Source organism: Mustela lutreola, chromosome 1, assembly GCF_030435805.1.
Source record: "Mustela lutreola isolate mMusLut2 chromosome 1, mMusLut2.pri, whole genome shotgun sequence".
Classification (NCBI taxonomy): domain Eukaryota; kingdom Metazoa; phylum Chordata; class Mammalia; order Carnivora; family Mustelidae; genus Mustela; species Mustela lutreola.
The window spans coordinates 161423021-161442259 of record NC_081290.1 but is presented as its reverse complement, the minus strand read 5'-3'; the positions used below and the strand labels follow the sequence as shown (position 1 = coordinate 161442259).

Below are 19239 nucleotides of genomic sequence, written 5' to 3'. Positions count from 1 at the left end.
TTCTATAATGGTGGTTGTATGTCATCCTACATTAGTGCAGATCAGTAGGATGCAAGCACCAAGAGGGGACCCTGAGGTGAACTGTGGACTCGGGACCGGGGGGGTGGGGTCGGGGGGAGGTGTTGAGGTATCCGTGTGGGTTCTTCACCTGTAACGAATATACCACCGTGCTGGGGGGTGCTGATAGTGGGCGAGGCTGTGTGGGGGGCCAGGAGGCAGGGGGCTCTGGGAACTCTCTGTCCCCTCCACTCAGCTTTGTTGTCAACCTAAAACTTCTCTAAAAGATAAAGTCTGTTAACCTGGTGATTCACAGACCTGTACCCCTGGGGATAAAAATATATGTTTATAAAAAATAAAAAATTTTAAAAAAAAAAGAGTAAATGAATAAGTAAACCATAAAAAAAAAGTCTGTTAATAAAACAAAATTTTTTTTTAAACTGTAGTGAATGGTAGTAGGTTTCGTTCGACCCTATGGTCACACTGTCACTTAGCTGAGCAACTAAGAAAACAGTCGGTTTTTGAGCAGACGGTTAAAAGTAGTTACTGACAAATTGTTTATTTCTATAATCGAAATTTTATCTGGATGTGGTGGAGTGGATTCCAGGGCATGGATTTGGAATGATTATTCTAAAATTATATTCCTGGTTCGGCAAAGCTGAAGATCTTACACAAAGATCTGGAGGTGGGAGAAAGGTGCCAGGCAGAACTGGGCAGAAGCTGCTGCATGTGTGCCTGTCCCAAATCCACGCTGGGCGTGTGTCACGGAGCCTGGCTATGGCACGCTCACTTCTCCAAAGCCGGGGGACCAGAGAGGGGCCCACTTGGGTGTTACGTTGACACTTGCCTGATAAATTCAGCGAGGCTCTTTGGGGTCTTCCTTGGACCCTGTGAAGTCTGTGTGGCGGATAGCTCCAGTGCCAGTTAGCCCTTCATTAAGGATAATTTTTTTTTTCCTTCACCAGTGAGAATTACCTAATTCGTTGGGGCAGTAACGGGATGCCCAAGGAAATAGAGAAGCTTAATAACCTCCAAGCGGTTTTTACAGTAAGTCATATCTTATATCTAATCATTTCTTTGTGCTTATCATATTAGCAGATGCTCATGGTGAGTATATGGCAAAACCTCCGAAATGAAAAGCTGAAAAGGAGAATCATCATGATCCCCCTAGCAGGAATAACCGCTCATTTATTCAGCAAATATTTATTGGGTGCCCACTAGATGCCAGCCACTGACCTAGGCACTTGAGACACAGTAGTGAATATATCAGAAAAAACATCCCTGGTCAAGGAGCTTTTCTCCAAAACAGGGAGACAGTAAGAAACGATGATCCAAAAAACGAGTACGTTATATAGAATGTTAGAAGTCATAAGTACTTGGGGGGTGGTGGGAGTTTCTGGGCTGGGGAAGGGGTGCCGTTTTAAGTAGACGGGTCAGGCAGACCTTCGTGAGAAGAGGCCATTTGAGCAAGAGCTGAAGTTGACAAGAGAGTGAGCAATGCTGATAAAGAGAAGACCATTCCAGACCCAGGGTAGAGCTCAGGCAAAGACGGAGGTCTTGACTTTTTTTGTTTCCTCATATTTTAATGGACTTTACCCTGTATTCCTCCTCTTCTCCAAGGAAGGAGGGGTGCTGCTCTACATGGGTCAGGAGGAAGGAAATTTATTGGGTTATAGCCTGGGGCATGATGACTCTCTTTCTCTGGGGCTGGAATTTTCTTGGGGTTCTCTCCCTTTTTTAGGACATCAGAGCTTAAAATGCCTTAGAGTGCTGCTACCTGCTCTCTACGAGGCCTGCAGGAGACACTCTCTTCCTTCTCTGCCTTCTTCCCTTAAGCCCACGCACATATTTTATCTCCTTATTCTCTTGCCACTCATATGTAAGGAAAATAGAGTCTTAGCGAAAACGCCTAAAAACATGATACAGAGTGGTGGACCCAGTATAGGCTTATCAAATCCCTCCTTCATTCATTTCTCCTTCTTCTTATCCATTCCCTCTTTTAACATCCCGTTTCTGGGACAAGTGGGGTGTGGTAACTATTCATGCATTCACCCACCTGTCTCTGCCACCTGGTAAACAAAGAGAAAGAGCTGGAACTCTTCCTAAAACCTCCCTTCCTCAGTTCACAGACATGTGGATTTTCCCCTAAAACCAAAAGGCATTTATCAGTCAATGTGTACCTTGAAAAAAAACACTAAAAAAGGAATTATTGACTTTCTGGTCCATCTTCTGCCTGAGAGCATTTTTAGAAAAGCTACATTTCATCCCCTTCCCCTCACCACCTCCCCCAGCTGATCGGGATCTTCTTGGGATGCAGATTTCATGTCCAGCCGTGTCAGTTAAATAAAATGTGGTGACTACTTCCTTGATCACTCAGCATTCTACAAAAACTTCTTTTACAAATGATTGTACCTTGATGAACAGTAACCGTGTGTCACAATTTATGTAACTAGTCACCCGGGGTCTTTATCTTTCTGTTACTAAGAGAAGCCTCACAAAACCTAGAGCAGAAATGCAGGGCCGATGTTATCATTGCTCTGTATTCCTATCTTGGAGACCTGCGTTCACTAAATTATAGAGGATGGATTTGGAATGACTATTGAGAAAGTAATTCTTGATTCAGTAAAGAGGCCTTGGACAGCTGTTTCATGAAAGGAATTTGAGATGCAATTAAATTATTCCTTACGTTAAAGAGAATGAGATATGTGAGCTCATTCATGGGTTTACTCACCCATCCTTAAGAATACAAACAAGTGTAGAATATGAACCGCAAAAAACCAGAGACATCTCATCTACACATCTTTTGTTAATCCACATACACCCAGAAGCTCTCAGCGAATACCTCTCGTAAAACAGATGAATAAGTACAGAAACCAGCACATGTAAATTTCTCTGTTATAGTTGTCTCACAGGATTATTTGGAAGATGAAGTGAAATATCACCAACCTGTGTAGACCCCCAGTAAAGATCAGCATCTTGCAAGCTTTGATTCCCTTTGACACTGGCATGCTTCAGGGGCTCAGCCATATCCTGGCAGAATAGAAAGCAGCAATGACAGGTGTACCGACTCTTAAGTACCCTGATTAAATTGATAAGTTAGAGACTTTAGATTGAAAATGATCGGATTTCTCAATTTGAAGTAGGAACTGGGAAATCAAACAAATTCCTTCCTTTTTTGAATACAGTCATTTTCCACTGATGCCATGGTCATTCTTGGATGGGAACAGGGGAGAGAGGGAGTGGTTCTGCTATTTCAGTACGGGAGAGAACTCTCTGAATGGTGTTCTGTTGTTGAGTGGGAAGAGAAACAAAGGTGACAGGGTGATGCAGCTCAATCTCCTTTTTGCGTGCTCTCTGTCCCTGTAGGACCTCAGTAGCACAGACCTCATCCGGCCCCGCATCAGCCTCGTGTGCCAGATTGTCCGGGTGGGCCACATGGAGCTGAAGGAGGGCAAAAAGCACACATGTGGGCTCCGAAGACCTTTTGGAGTAGCAGGTACAGAAAGACCCAGAGACAACTGTAAACACCGCAGCCACTGTAAAGGACAGCATGGCAGGGCCTCCAGCGATTGAACTTACGACCCAGGAATCCCACTTCTGGGTGTCCGCCCAGAAGAACTGGAAGCAGAAGGCCTCAGGATACTTGTACATCTGGGTTTAGAGCAGCCTCATTCACACTAACCAAGAAGTAAAAGCAACCCAAGTGTCCGTGGGTGGATAAATGGATAAGGAAAATGTGGCCCGTCCAGACAGTGACCTATCATTCAGCCTGAGAACGAAAAGGAAATTCCACAACATGGCTGAACCTTGGGGCTGCTGTGCAAAGTGAAATAGGCCAGTCATAAAAAGATAAACATGGCATGGCCCCACTCCCACCTGTGTGAGGTGCCCAGAGTGGTCAGATTCATGATGAGCAACGGAAGGTAGAGTGGTGCTTGCCGGGGGTTGTGCGGAGGGGGAAAGGGGAGGGTTAGTGTTTAAGGGGGACAGAGTTTCATTTCGGGAAGATGGAAGAGTTCTGGAGAGGGAGGACGCTGATGGACGCACAAATGGTGAATGTGCCTAATGCTGCTGAACTGTACATTTAAGAATGGTTAAAATAGCAGATTTTACCCCACTGCACACACAATTGACTAGAGGAGGGAGGGAAAACCCAGAGACGGTGCAAGATGAATTTGGTTGTCAATGTGAGTATTGGACACACAGCGTTTACTACCTGGAGCTTCCAGTTATCTTTTCTGGGGGGTTCCGAGTCCTCACCTAGACCCCGCCTCCTTTGTTTCTCGCTAGGTGGTGCCCCACACAGTGCCTTGTGCACGGTAGGATCTCAGTAAAGCCTTGCTGGGACTCGTGGCATTCTCCCCGCCTGTGGGCTGATTTCAGTCCAGTAAAACTCTCCCTGGAAAGTGGTTTGCCTGCCTGGACGATTTACTCTTCAAAGGCAACATTGGATTTGTAGCCCCTCTCAAAGAGGGTCCTTGGCTTACATCAAGCCCCACAACCTCCCAAGAGGCCGTGCATTTTCTTCTGTAGTTTGTTCGATTAAGGAAATACATTCCTGGTTGTTCATTAATGTTTCAGTCACTGAGAAGTTTTGAAAGCTGTCGATGAAAGGCCATAATTCTCCTGGAACAAATGGCCAGAAAATGTCGGCAGGACTGACCTTGTGGGTTGTGTGGGTAACAAGGCTTCCTGTCCATGTGGCCGTGTGCATGGTCATTCCCTGACCACCTTTGCCCTCTCACTGGCTGCTCAAGGCCTGCCAGTCTCTGAGGAGGCACGGCATTCCTCCTGACAGAGCATTAAAATGAAATCTCAGAAAAGGGAAGGAACTTAGCCATTTATATGACAATCCACAAAGCTAAGAATTTAGGGCATGTTTAAAGTCACTGTCATTCAAAATGGGCTGAAGAGATTTGAATATCAGGCTTGGGCAGCTTTCGGTTGCTTTTCTGTTTAAGGGGGGTGGGGTGAAGTGGTGTGTGTGTGTGTGTGTGTGTGTGTGTGTACACTCGGAGAACTGTCATTTACTCTGAGGCTCAATGCCAAGCATCGATCAGCAGAGATCTGGAGTAACTGCATGACGGCATCGACAGATGAACCGCCCCTTGGAAGGGGGGTGGTGCCAGATAGATTTTTCAGGTTTTTGGTTTTTTGGGGGAGAGGTACAGTGTTTGCCGGGGTCTTGTCTGACAGCAAGCTTTTGCTGCATCCTTTCACCAACATTATTATTTCCCCAGCCTTATCCACTGTGGTTTGGGTTACTTCGAGAAGGCATTTCCTTCTTGTCCTTTAGTTTTTCATCTGAGAAATGTCTCCTATCTCAGTACTTCTTCTAATCTCCAAACAGGTTATCTAGGGAGAGCATGGTGAGTGTGTGTTTTATGGCCCGATTGTAATTCATTAACCCAGGGCTAGCCTCTTGGCTGTGGGCCCTGCCTGGTCTGAACAGCTGTAGGGTGGCCCACTTATTAGTTCTCTGGGTAGCCGGGCATTGTTGGCTTAAGTGATTTGGTCCCATAATTGCTGATGGGTCCATACCCCAGCGTCACTGCTTAAAACTTCTGGTCTGGGGCAACCTTTCCTGTGCTCGGTGTCCTCATCTCTCTCTCTTTTTTTCCTTACGATTTTATTTTATTTGGGAGAGAGAAAGACCACGAACAGGGTGAAGGGCAGAGGGAGAAGCAGACTCCCCGCCGAGCAGGGAGCCCAGTGCGGGACTCAGTCCTGGACCCCGGGATTATGACCTGAGCTTAACCGACTGAGCCACCCAGGCACCGGTGTTTCCTTGCCTTGTAAAGTAGGGCAAATAATAGTGTCAGTATAAGTAAGATAACAGACGCTGTGGGCACAGGATGTGCTGTATTTGTTGCTCTTCTTGTGTGCAGAGAAGCAAATCACTGCACGATCTTCTGTTCTGTGGTGCTGGTGCCCTGTCCTGCCTTCCCTAGTGAATGTGGAAGCCAGGTGCAACCGCATCAAGTCCAAGAGTTGGTTGACCCCTTCGAGTCTTGAGTTTCTCTCTCAAGTCCTCATTCTGTTGGTACCCCTGATATAAAATATGTGTGTTCTGTGTCTTTGAATGCAGGCTTGCTAAAAAACAAAACAAAACAAAACAAAACCAATCTGGTTTCCGATTTCTCAAGAATTTAGCATTTGGTTGTGTAGAATTTTAAGAAGTGGGTAGTCTGCGGGATTGATCTGAGAAAAATCCAAACCCTGAGCTCCGTATTTGAGCTCCTGATGAATTGTTCTGCAGGCTGGGCACTGGGAGTCATCGCTGGCAAAGACCTAAGTGTCCCCACGTGGTATCTCACTTCTCTAGTGTCCTGTGTTTGCAGATACTGTAGTTTTCCATAGTAACTTACTGAAGCCTGACACAGTTAAGTTCTTTAATTAAGTTTTATCTTTTTCCTAGTGATGGATATCACTGATATCATACATGGGAAGGTGGATGATGAAGAAAAGCAGCATTTTATTCCCTTTCAGCAGTAAGTACTTTGGCATTGATCCCGGACCTGGATGAGTTCTTTGAATGATCTGTTAACACAGAACCGGGTGCTAGGAACCGTTTGCTCAGTTCCAGATGGAAAGCCTTGTAACTGGAAGATTGTGAGATAGAAGCCGACAGAAGACTCTATTCAGAGCCCTTTATATTGAGATCACATGTAGGAGGGTAAGCCTAAATTTTCTGGTTCGATAGAAAGGACCGATGGAATAGAAGGGGCAAATCTGTATCTGCACCAGAAACCAGAAAATGGTGCCTCGTAGGTGTCACAAAGGCCAGAGTATATTTGCACTCTGTTGTCAGAAACAGGTATTACCGAGGACAGAGCATCCTGTAGGACAGCTCAGGGTTCCCTGGAGATCTTGTTAGAGTGCAAAATGTGGTCTGGTGGGTCAGGAGGCTGCCACTAACAAGCTTCCAGCTGGAGAACACACTCAGGGTAGAAGGTATTAAGGAGGTTGGAGAGTGAGGGGCTGACTAGTAATGCCTGGGTGCCTGTTGGGGGAGGACACCAAAGGATTGCCTGAAGAGCTCTGCTAAGGTCTCCGGGCTGAGCTTCAGGAGCTGGAACCCTGTGTGGGCGCCTGTGGGTCATGGGCCAGCAGGTGTGAACCCACAGGCCTCTGAAGAAGTGTATGTGTGAATATTAAGGCTCTAGCAGTTGCGGTCGCCTTATCCTGGGCGTGGGTGGTGGCGGCCTCGAGGAGATGGCAGACCATGCTGGAATGGAGCCCTAATGGAGCAGTCCTATCAGTGCTCAGTTCCAGATGGAAAGCCTTGTCTCAGCCAGCCTGCAGCTGCCACAGTAGATCAGTAGAACCGCTGAGAACTCTGGAAACCAGCCCAAGGATACTGAAATTAATATACGATTTTTAAAAAATCATAGCACAAATCAGTGGAGAAATAGGAACTATGCAGAAATGAACTATTTGACACAATTAGCCTCCCATTTACAAAACCCAGGTTAAAACCTGTCTCACATCGTGTGCCACGGGAAATTTCAGATGATTTAAATGTGTAAGTATAAGAACTAAAATCTTAAAATACTACAGGAAAATCAGAGTTTTATATAATAGTGGTGAGTGGGAGGCCTTGCTGAGTCAGACTCAAAGATCTGACTGAAAAAGAAAAAATGGCAGGTAAACCACACAAAAATTTTAAATAACAAGTACAGAATAAAGTTTAGTAAAATGTTTGCAATGTGTATTAAAAGAAAATGAATATTGTTACTATATAATTAATAGAAATTCATAAGGATATGAACATAAAATAATGTATGTGTGTATATATGCACCCAAACGTGCACAGATACACAGAAAGAAATGGCCCATAAATTCATTGAGAATCAGTACAATTTGGTTTAAACAAGGAGTTTTGGTATTTGGTTTGACTGAGTTTTAAAAATATATATATAATATCCAGAGTTTGGCTGGGTAGAAGGAAATATACAGTAGTTATAGGAATATAAACTATTACAGTGCATTAAAAGCCTCAAAATTTAGATATTTCAGAGAATATACTCCATAATTAACAGTGATTCTTTCTGTTGATGTGGCAAAAGGTGATTTTGCCTTTTTTTTTAACCTTTAACAAAATTTTGCCAATTTTGTTTACTCTGTATTTCTATTTTTTCTACAAAAACTATGCATGATATATAATTTTATTTAAAGTATAAAAATCTTCTCATTTAGTTTAAAGCCCACTAGCTTTAGACCAGTTTCTAAATGTAATAGTACAGATAGCTCTCGCTAAGTAGCAGTTCCTTCCTTCATCCAGAGGCTGCTATAAATAATTTTTTAAAAGGGCTTATCTAATACCCTACTACCTATATACTGACCCTCTAAGAATGTGGTGAAGTAAATATTTTATGTTGCTTAGTGCTAATATGAATTAATGAGGTGACTTTCAAATTCATGGATGCTGATCCCAATATAAATATATATATACATTCAAATATTTTAAATATGTTAAGTGTAACAAATATAATTTACTAACTATAATCTTATATTAATACATTAAGATATAGTCATATTTAATATATTGATACATTTAACTTAAACATTAATAAATAAATATGATATATAGAATAAATGAGTATATAGATATATTACGATGTATATATTATACTTATGATAAATATAGACTTAAAGAACCTTCATGTCCATGAATGTTTCTGTTACATATACATGTATAATGTTACTGTGTATCGCTGTTATAGTTACCTATCATTACCTAGATATTATAGGTTACCTATATCATTACCTAGATATGCATATGAGATGTGTATGTACGTGATAGGAGCAGCACACATGGATGTGGAAGTTATTCTGTATGCTTGTTTCACTTCTGAGGTGGGTTTCTTCTTTTGGTTGTGTGCCCCCCTGCCTCATCTCTGAACTAGCTCCCATCCCGAAGCTGTGTTGAAACAGCCCTGAGGTCGCTTTCACTGTGTGATAATGCACTCTGAGTTTCCGAGGAGCCCAGCCCTAATTTGATTATCGGTCACTGCAGCCAACAGGCACTGTAAAGCATTCATGATGCAGATCACAGTCTCTGGCTTTTAACTCCCAAGATTTATAGCAGATGCTTTCATAACTTACCTCATCAATAAGCTTTACAGCGTATTATATGAGGAGTGCCTCCTGGATAGATTCTGCTAGTCCGTCTAAGGGAGCGTTCTTTGAAGGCAGCCACTCAGTCCGCAGCCACCTCGCTCTTCAGTGAGACACCGCAGTAGGTTTCCTCGCTGCTGTCCTGGCACAGATCAGATGCCTGCAGAGAAGGCTGGCCTGTGTCGTGGTGGGCGAGAGAACAAGACCACAGCAGAGAGGGAGCCCTCTGACCCACAGCAGGCTGATCTGTGCTTCCTGAGAGCGCTTGTGCTGTCAGGAGGGGCTGTGTTTAGGTCTTGGATCTCAGCCTGGTTGATCATGAGAGTGAAGCCGGTTTGCTGGTGGCCTTGCCATCTCACTCTCACTCCAAGGGTCTGAGAGCACCCTCCGAAAGCTGTTGCATGCGTGAGTGCTGGTGCCAGATGGAGGCCTTTGCAGGCAGGTGATCTCGGCCCATTTTACAGATGAGGAAACTGAGGCCCAGAGCTTATGTCAGGTAGAACCAGGAACGGAGGCCAGGTCACCTGTCCCATCCCCGCTGCTACTACAGTTCCATGACTTCAGCCTCCCCCACCTCACAAAGAGCATCAGGCCTTGCCTCTGATTTTAACATTTGCCATCAGTTTTATTTGTTCTTGGGAGGTGGTTTTTTTCCTTTTTCCATTGGGTGCCTACCTTGGACTCCAAATTCATCTTGGAAATGACCAAGACAGGTCCCCAATGGAAAAATAAAGGAAAGGGAGAGTCCTCTAGTGAGGTATGTGTAGTGTTTAGATTTCCAAATTACTTCCATAGGACCCATCCTATCTGAAGCTGTGCTATAGAAACTTCCTCTTCTTTTTTTTTCTTTTTTTAACCTCTCATTTCTAACTTTCCCAGAATTGCAATGGAAACGTATATCCGGCAGAGACAGCTAATCATGTCACCCCTGATAACATCCCATGTGATTGGGGAGAACGAGCCACTCACTTCAGTCTTGAATAAGGTGATAGCAGCAAAGGAAGTGAATCACAAAGGACAAGGTACACAGCCCTGCGCACTACGCTGGGAGGGGACTTGTGGGGGCAGCACTGGAGCTGGGTCCTTGGACTGCTCAAGCTTTTCTCTGCCTTTCTCTGATGCAAAGCAGACCCTGCTGGGGACCGCTCCCTGCAGCTTCCTGCTGAATGCGTTTAACACTGAAGAGCTTAGAGGCTGCACTCAGCACGGAATTGGATCACAGCTCTGTTTTGTAAATTCTGTGGAACAAATTTTTATCCCAGGAGCCCTTTCTCAGTTTTGTCTCCCCTACAATCCCAATGCTGATTCTAGGTAAATGCACAAGGAGAATCAAGTTTGGGGATAATTATGTACCACCCTCGGAATGCTTGTCCCATTACATTACCTAAAATCAAGAGTAAAGAGACCAAAGTAATACAAATGAATGGATATTCATTTTTTTAAAGATTTGATTTATTTATTTGAGAGAGAATGCACACAAAAGTTGGGGTAGGGAGAAGCAGACTCCCCACAGAGCCAGGAGCCCAGTGGCTGGATCATGACCCGAGCCACCCAGGCACCCCTGAACAGATAATAATATGAAATAATGGGCTAGCTAGCAAAACACTTTGAGTTGTTTTTAGTGTTTCCATATATCGTCCTGTTGACACAGTTTTAACTAAGAAATTCTACTCATTGAAACTGCATTTTAAATTCGAATAGTATTTTTAAAAAACCAGTTAAAATTTTATAATTCAAATACCACAATAGTGATGATTTGGGGACAATTTTGAAGATGGGTCACTTTTTGTTTTTTTACCACCCTGGAACTATCTTCTACTGAAGCGGAAGCAATCAGGAAACACATTATTATCAGCACATTTCATTTTCCATGTGTTCACAGTTGATCTGGGTAGGAAAGACATGTGAGGAAGCGTTAAAGAATCTGAAAATAAGGGCGCCTGGGTGGCTCAGTGGGTTAAGCCTCTGCCTTCAGCTCTGGTCATGATCCCAGGGTCTTGGGATCAAGCCCCACATGGAGCTCTCTGCTCAGCGGGGACCCTGCTTCCCACCCTCTCTCTGCCTGTCCCTCTGCCTACTTATGATCTCTCTCTCTGTCAAATAAATAAAATCTTAAAAAAAAAAAAAAAAAGAATCTGGGGGCACCTGGGTGGCTCATTGGCTCAGGCCTTTGCTCTAGGCTTGGTTGGGGTCTCAGGGTCCTGGGATCGAGCCCCACATCGGGCTCTCTACTTGGTGGGGAGCCTGCTTCTCCTTCTCCCTCTGCCTGCCTCTCTGCCAACTTGTGATCTGTCTCTCTCTCTCTGTAAAATAAATAAAATCTTTAAAAATAAAAAAGAATCTGGAAACAAATAATGAAATACATATCTGTTATTTTAGAACCCCTAACCTAGGATATGATTTATTAGAGTGGAAAATCCTTATACTAAGTAAATTGCTGTGCATGAGTAATTTCCTGTCAGAAAAGTGAAAAAAAGTATTTGCTCTCTTGCTGCTTAACAAAGCAAGTGCTTTTCAAATGTTTTTATGCTCATAACAAATATTGTTTCTGTGGCTGGCTGCATGATATTGCATTGCTTGGATCCCCATAGGGAAGCATTTAAGTGTTTTCTATTTTGTCCCCATTATAAATTTAAATAACTCTGCTGTGACTACTTTTGTATGTGAAGCTTTTTCCATATTTAGGGTTATCTCCCCAAGAAAATTCCCAGAAGTAGGACAGCTGGGGCAAATGATGGGAACAGGCTCCAACTCAGAGATACCCATATTACCAGATTGCTTTCCATCAACTTCTGCCAGTGGTGCTAATTACCATGGTGCCTGCTTGGTGACCTGATAGTTAAAAATCTATTTGTTGGGTGCCTGCATGGCTCTGTTGGTTAAGTGCTCAGCTCTTTATTTTGGCTCAGGTCATGATCTCAGGGTCGTGAGATCCTGCCATGTGTCAGGCTCTGTGCTGAGCGTGGAGCGTGCTTAGGATTTTCTCCTCTTCCCCCGCTATTCATGTGCTCTCTCTCTCTCAAAAAAAAAAAAATCTAAAAAAAAACCCTTTACCTATTTGATATGTGAAAAGTAGACTTCCATAGTTCTCTTGCAGTTAGAAAAAAAACTACTTGGTGGGGAATTACCTAGACTTCCTATGCATTTGTGAGTTTTTCTAAAGTTTTCCTTCTCAGTTTTCATGAAGATAACGATGTCTTATATAGAACATGTATTTTTCAATTTTTGATTTGTTAAATATTTGCCAACTTCATGTACTTCTTTGTGAATTGTCTATACAGGTTCTATTTATTTGTTGTTTTTCTTGTAATTTCATAATAGGTATTTCACCCTTTTGTAGCATGCCTTTCACTTCTTTATAAATATCAAAACTTTCCATTTGTATATAGATAATTTTTTTTCTTTGAGATTAATTTATTTACTTTAGAAAGAGTACACATGTGCACATGGACACAAGTGTGGGGAGCAGCAGAGGGAGAGAATCCTCATGCAGACTCCCCAGTGAGTGTAGAGCCCCATATGGGATTCAGTCCCTTGACCGTGAGATCATGACCTGAGCTTCCCTCAGGTTAAGAGTCAGACGCTTAACCGACTGAGCCACCCAGGTGCCCCTAGATAATTCTTTCTGTATGTGATTTCTTCATTTGTCTATACTTAGAAAAAAGGTTTATTTAATTTTTTAATTTTATTAGGAATTTATTTTAATGAAAACATGAGGTGAGAAATTAGTTGATTCTCTTTTTAAGTAGCAAGAAAATTATTCCAGCACATTTGTGATGTTGTTTCTTTTTTCAGGATTTGTTATGCATCTTTACTATATATTAAATTGCTATATATTATAGTACTTAATATAATTATTTCCATTGATTTATGTATATCTTTTCTACCACTAGTAAAATACTTCATTATAGCTCTACAATATTTTGGTATCTGATAGGGGCTATCTTTATTCGTGTTTCTTTTCCCCCAAGTAAACATGTGTTCATTCATACCTCTGTCAAATTCTCAAGGAAGTCTTGTTGTGATTTTGATAGGAATGTCATGAAAATGATAAGCTAACTGGGGGAGCATACATTTTTATAATAAAATATCTGTATATTTTATTTTTCAGTTTTCTATGGGTATTTTTGGTATCGATCATAAAAAGAGCTAAAAGTTCATTCTTTATTTCTTTAAAGGACTTTGGGTATCTTTGAAGCTTTTGCCGGGTGACCTCACACAGGTTCAGAAGAATTTTTCGCACTTGGTGGATAGATCAACTGCCATTGCCCGAAAAATGGGATTTCCTGAAATAATACTTCCAGGTAAAAGCTTTTGCGTGGTTCACCTGTTCTGCAACCTGTAGTTTCTCCTTCCATGCAACAGTTACTTCTATGGGACGGTTGAGTCAAGATAAGAACCTCTGTGGTCGTTAGTGACCTGCATCTGTGGTATCAAGACAGTGGGAAATTCTAAGAGGGCCACAGTACCCGGTGCACGAGCCCAGGGTGATGCTTTTACGTGTTAACTCAAAAGTTCCTCTTTGTGCTTTTCCTTTCTGCTCGGCTCAGGCTCCTCTGAAATTCTTCCCTACATTATCCATTAAGGATCGCTAATCGTAGCACAGGTTTTAGGCCCCGAGAGTGATGTGCCTCGTCACGTGTCCCTTTCTCGGGATGACATCACCAGCATTGCGGCTGCTGGCCAAGAAGTTCCAGTGAGGGGTGTGCTCAGCTCAGTGTCTGTCAGACCCTTTGCTCCATTTGCTTAATCTCTGACTGTGCTCTTGGCTCTCCCCATACGTGTGGTCATAAGAATGTAAACATTCCACAGTTTTCTTATTTTCATTTTGTCTTTTCTGTCACCATATGTTGGTGATCTGCACAGGTGTTCTCTTAAGTTTGCAGACTTAACCCATTGATTTCTTAATCTTTATAGTAATAAAAGAAATCCTTTCAAGTGACTTTCTATAAGATATGTATGTGTATTACATTAAGCATATGTGTTATAAATATTAAAATATATATATTTTTGCATATAAGTAAATAGAATATATAAGTAAGTAACCTTTGGCATGTTAAGAAAATTTTAGAAAACCATGCTGTTGTCTTCTGTATAAAACTTGGGGTTCCGTTAAAGTAACACAACATCTTATTCCTCCTTCTGGAGAAGAAGGGGCAGTGATGATGTGTTGCCACACACATATCCTCTGCACATAGTTGGCCTTAAAAAGGATGAGTAGGAAAAAGTTGTCTGTAAAACGGTAGACCATCTTTTTCTTTTCTTGTGAAAGAAGGTGGTTCTTTATCTGCTGATGTCATCCCTTCCAGCCTCACTCAGCCCAGTGTGTCTTCATCTTCATTCTGTGAAAGTGTTTTGTCTTCTTATTTAAAAAGAAATAAGCACTGGTGATACCCCTATAACCGAAGGCAGTGTTATTACGACAGCAAGAGTGAAAATCTGAAACAATAACACGGAGAAGTTTATTTTAGGGAACAAAGTGAATTTGTCTTTGAAATCTGGCTGGCAAGATTCTTTCTAATCTTTCTAGTCAATAGGCTTGGTTCCTGGACCACCAGGGCCATCATAGGCTCAGGTAATCACCTAGGACAATGGCGCCCAAATGCTGGTCTTTGGATCAGCTGGTCTTTGGATCAGCACCCAAATGCTGGTCTTTGGATCAACATTATAATACAGGTTCCCACAGTGATCGAGAGACTTGATTTCAGTTTGTAAAACCAGGGCCCCCCTGCTGATTCTGGTGATCAGGCAGTTTTGAGAAGTAAGTCCAGACCAATGCTCTTTACCTTGTTGCTCCTCACCCCCATTTGAACAGGCTACAGAGATGCCCGAAGTCATTCCCTCAGCCCGACTTTCCCCTCTAGCCCAGGCGCTCCTGTTGTCTTTGTCATCTGCACAACCAGAATCTCAGAAGCCATCACATAACGTGCTCTATCTCTTCTTCTGCATCTGCCAGTCACCCTCTGTTCTCACCAGAATGGTGTCACTTGAGTTACCCGAGAGTGGATGTCACTAGGTCCAGTGGATATTTTTTAGCCTAAAGATTATCTCGGGTTCCTTCAGCAGCATGTGACACTGTTGACCACCCTCTTGGGGAAACAGTGTGCCTTCATTATCAGGGACCCACGTTGGTCTCTTTGTCTCCATTTCCCTTTGCCACCATGTCACCTACCCTGCCTTTAAATGTTAGAGTTCCTCAGCATCTGGTCCTTATGTCCTCTGTCAGTTTGCTTGGGCTGCCCTATTAAAGTACCCACAGGGCTGGGCAGCTTCAACAATAGACATTTATCTTCTCATACTTCTGGAAGCCAAAAGTCTGAGATGTCATTGGGGTTGGTTCTTCTAAACGTCCCTCCTTGGCTTGGAGATGGCCTTCTTCTTACTGCGTCCTCACATGGGGCCCCCTGGTCTAATCTGTTGTTATAAGGACACCAGTTATATCGGATTAGCGCCCACCTTATGACCTCATTTTACCTTAGTCATCCGTTTAAGGGGCCCATCTCCAAATACAGTCGCATTTGGAGGTATTAGGGGTGAGGGCCTAGACATACGAATTTAGGGGGAACAGTTCAGTCCACAGCAGGCCTCTTTCCCTTCTCATACCTATATCCTCTTCCTGTGTGATCTCATACACTCATTTTGCCTCTGTGAACTAGTTGTCTTTAAATCCATTTCCTTAGCCCCAAGACTGCTCCTTTGAACTCCAGTACTGTAGATCCAACTACTGCCTGCCTCAGGACTTCAGTAGCTACTGTTCCTATCTGACTGGATCTCTCTTCTCCTCTTACTGGTTAATTCTTACTCAGAATCCCCATCTGGAACTTGTGGTCTTTGCATCTAGATTAGCTCTTCTGTTGTATTTTATCTAAGAGAATGGCACCCTTGTCCATCCAGTTGCACCAACAAGAAGCCTGACAGTCAGCTTGAACCTCCCTTTCCTTTACACCTTACATAAAGTTAGAGACTAAGACTTGTCAGTTTTACCTTTGGAAGGCTTCGAGTCCATTCCCATCTCCCCTTCTCCATTGCAGTAGCTACATTAGTGGTAGCTGCTGCCATCAGTTCCCTGGACGAATCGTATGTTTAGACCACGATCCTGTCTACTGCCTCTGGACCTTTGCACGTACTGCATTTGCACCTTTTTACTCTCCTGTCTCCAATATCAGTTCAGAGGGAAGATTCTCACAGCCTCCAGACACAGTTGGGACTTAGTGTTATGCCTTCACAGAGCCTGACCTTTTCCTTCATTGGTAATGATGCATTTTTGTCTCTGATTTTCTGCTAATGGCTTCTCTCCTCCACTAGACCATAGGCTGTGTGAGAGTGAACCTGGTGCATGGCTCACTATTGTTTCCCAAACACTGGCACAGTGCTTGGTACACAGCAGGCGCTCAGTGAGTTTTTTAAATGAATAAATGAAATTATCTCATCTGATTATTCTGTAATTTATTCAGACTGCTGCCTATTGTTGGAAATTGAGGATTTTCCAAGTTTTCACTTTAGTAAACAATACCACAGTAAATATCCTCATAGATAAATCTTTGCTTGCATTCTTAACACTGTGGGACAAATATTACCAGTGAAGTTGCTTTGTCCGATAAGGCTTTTAACACAAATTATCAGTTTCTCTATTGACAAAGTGTATGTCCGTGAAGATTTTGAACTATGTTGTATGAATAAGCCCCTTTTGCTTCACCTTAGCCAACTGCGGGCAAGACTTTAATTTTTTCCTAAGTAGATGAGTGATGGGAATGAAAAGTGCTCTAAATATGCGCCCCTGTTTTCTTATTGTGCTGGAACATTTTAATTTTTTTTTTTACATTGGGGGGCAGTTTAATACAGTACAGATTTTGGAATCCTTTTTATAATACCGAGCCTTCCTGGCCAGGAACTTGGGATGCCTTTCATTCGTTCTAGGTTTTGTTTAAGCGTCTTACTAACATTCAATTTTTTTCTTCCCTGTGGGGGCTATTCATTTGCTAATTAGTTATTAAAATTTTTTGCTGGACAACTAGGAATATGACAAGCAGGAATGATTCTGTTACTGGTAAAAACAATTAAGCTGATTTAAATACACGTAATGTTTACCTATAAGACATGTTGAACAGTGCCTAGCACAGAGGAAATACCCAATAAATGTTAGCTTCTGTTATTTTCAGATGTGTTAGAATACCACCCTCCAAGGCATACTAAAAAAAAAAAAATCTGCCGCTGTAACCTAATAAAATACATTGTATACTTATTATTAGAAAACAGTTATTAATAAATAGAACAAAGTATTACTGTTGAAAAGAGTTTGTTTTAAACACTACATTTTAGGGCTACTTTGGTGTATATGGAAAGATAGGGTGAGGGAAGCTGAAGAATTCATTACATACAATACATACATCTGCTCTGTGAAGAGCTCCCTGTAAAGTCACCTTTTGTTGTTGTTAAGATTTTATTTATTTATCTGAGAGAGAGAGAGAGAGAGAGAGTGAAAGAGAGAGTTCAGTTGGTAGGGGGAGGGCCAGAGGAAGAAGCCGACTCCCCACGGAGCAGGGAGCCTGATGCAGGCCTCGATCCCAGGACCCCGAGATCATGACCTGAACCCAAGGCAGACGCTTAACTGACTTAGCCACCCAGGCGCCCCAAGTCAGAGCATTTCATATTTTTTGTACACGTTATATCTTATTACATCCTGAAAATTCAAAATGACTCTCTGAGTACTGCTCACGGGATGGTTTATCCTTTTGCAGGCGACGTGCGGAATGATATTTACGTCACCCTAATCCACGGGGAGTTTGACAAAGGGAAAAAGAAGACGCCGAAGAACGTGGAGGTGACCATGTCTGTGTACGATGAGGAGGGCAAGCTCTTGGAGGTAGGTGGGACCACCCAGATGTCCTGCTGCCATCACACACTTCTTTCCAACAGGGGACTTTGGTCTGAGGTGACTTGATCTCCATGTTAGGGTGTGTTTGCTTTCTTTGTAAGGAAAAGGGATGAAACCTATTAAACTTGTGATCAGCAATTACTGAGTTTACAAAGGAACCCATTTAGACTCTTGTTTTCAAAATTTAAAAATTTTTTAAAGATTTTATTTATTTATTTGACAGAGAGAGCACAAGCAGGGAGAGTGGCAGAGGGAGAGGGAGAAGCAGGCTTCCTGATTTAGCAGGGAGCCTGCTGTGGGGCTCAATCCCAGGACCCCAGGATCATGACCGGAGCCGAAGGCAGCCGCTTAACCGACTATAGACTCTTATTTTCATTATTTTCCCTGTTCTAAGAAGTATTTCCAGCCGCTAGTGATTTCATGTGTATGCTTCTGATCCAGAAGTTCTGTATCATTTGCAAGTTTTTTTGGCCAGTTTCAAGCCTGGTAGGGCTTGTGGGGCTGGGGTGGGGTGGGTGGCCTGGGTGCCCAGAAGGCACTGCGTGTACCGAGCCAGAGAACCAGAGGAGACACTGCCTGTAGAGAGCTGTTAAACTGGTAGAGCTCTTGGGTCACATTAACTCCCTGCCCCCCCCCCCCCCCGGTCTTTAGGTTTTGTTTTAGTAATCAGGAAACTGCAACCCCAAAGGGGTAAGCTCTTTTCTCACAGAAATACAGAAGGTCGTGGAGGAGATAAGACTAGATCCAGGTATCCTGGCGTTCAGTCAGGAGTTCCTCCACCCGTGGCAGCCTTCTGTCCAGACAGAGAAGTAGTGGTTGTTGATTCTGAAATCACGGAGGCTCCTGTTGTCTCAGCTGAGATCTAGCTCCCCCCGTATGAGCCGTAGTTACCACTAGATACCTTCTGTGGCACTGAAGACCCAAGCTCTCTGAGTGCCTGCTCACCAGAGTCTGTGAGGGCATGGCAGAGGGCGCACCCCCTTCCTTCCCCATCGGCATGATCACCTTTGAAGGCAACAGGGGACTGAGTGAAGTCATAGTCCGTGTTGCGGGGGCAAATGATGTGGTGGGCCCTGGTAGGTGGGTGACTTCTCCCTGCTACTGATAGAGCCCTTGAGTCCCGTGAGTTCAGGGGTGTGTCTTCTCCTGATGGCTCCCATCACAGCTTTGCTAACTAGCTTGGAAGTGCCTCCCTTTGAGGCCTGGTTTTACTGAAGTAAGTGGCTCATTACCAGGAGAAAACACAG

At 43.2% G+C, this 19239-nt stretch overlaps 1 protein-coding gene across 3 annotated transcripts in view; it reads left to right on the top strand.

Moving 5' to 3' along the window:
- The window catches only part of DOCK5 (dedicator of cytokinesis 5), a 212618-nt gene that overhangs the window by 102843 nt on the left and 90536 nt on the right, over positions 1–19239 (top strand). For all 3 annotated transcript variants that reach the window (XM_059177750.1, XM_059177759.1, XM_059177769.1), the window contains exons 9-14: positions 963–1044; positions 3364–3493; positions 6416–6488; positions 9997–10139; positions 13296–13421; positions 17856–17980. In XM_059177750.1, coding sequence (XP_059033733.1) covers positions 963–1044; positions 3364–3493; positions 6416–6488; positions 9997–10139; positions 13296–13421; positions 17856–17980 — 679 coding nt within the window. The remainder of the gene's footprint in view (positions 1–962; positions 1045–3363; positions 3494–6415; positions 6489–9996; positions 10140–13295; positions 13422–17855; positions 17981–19239) is intronic.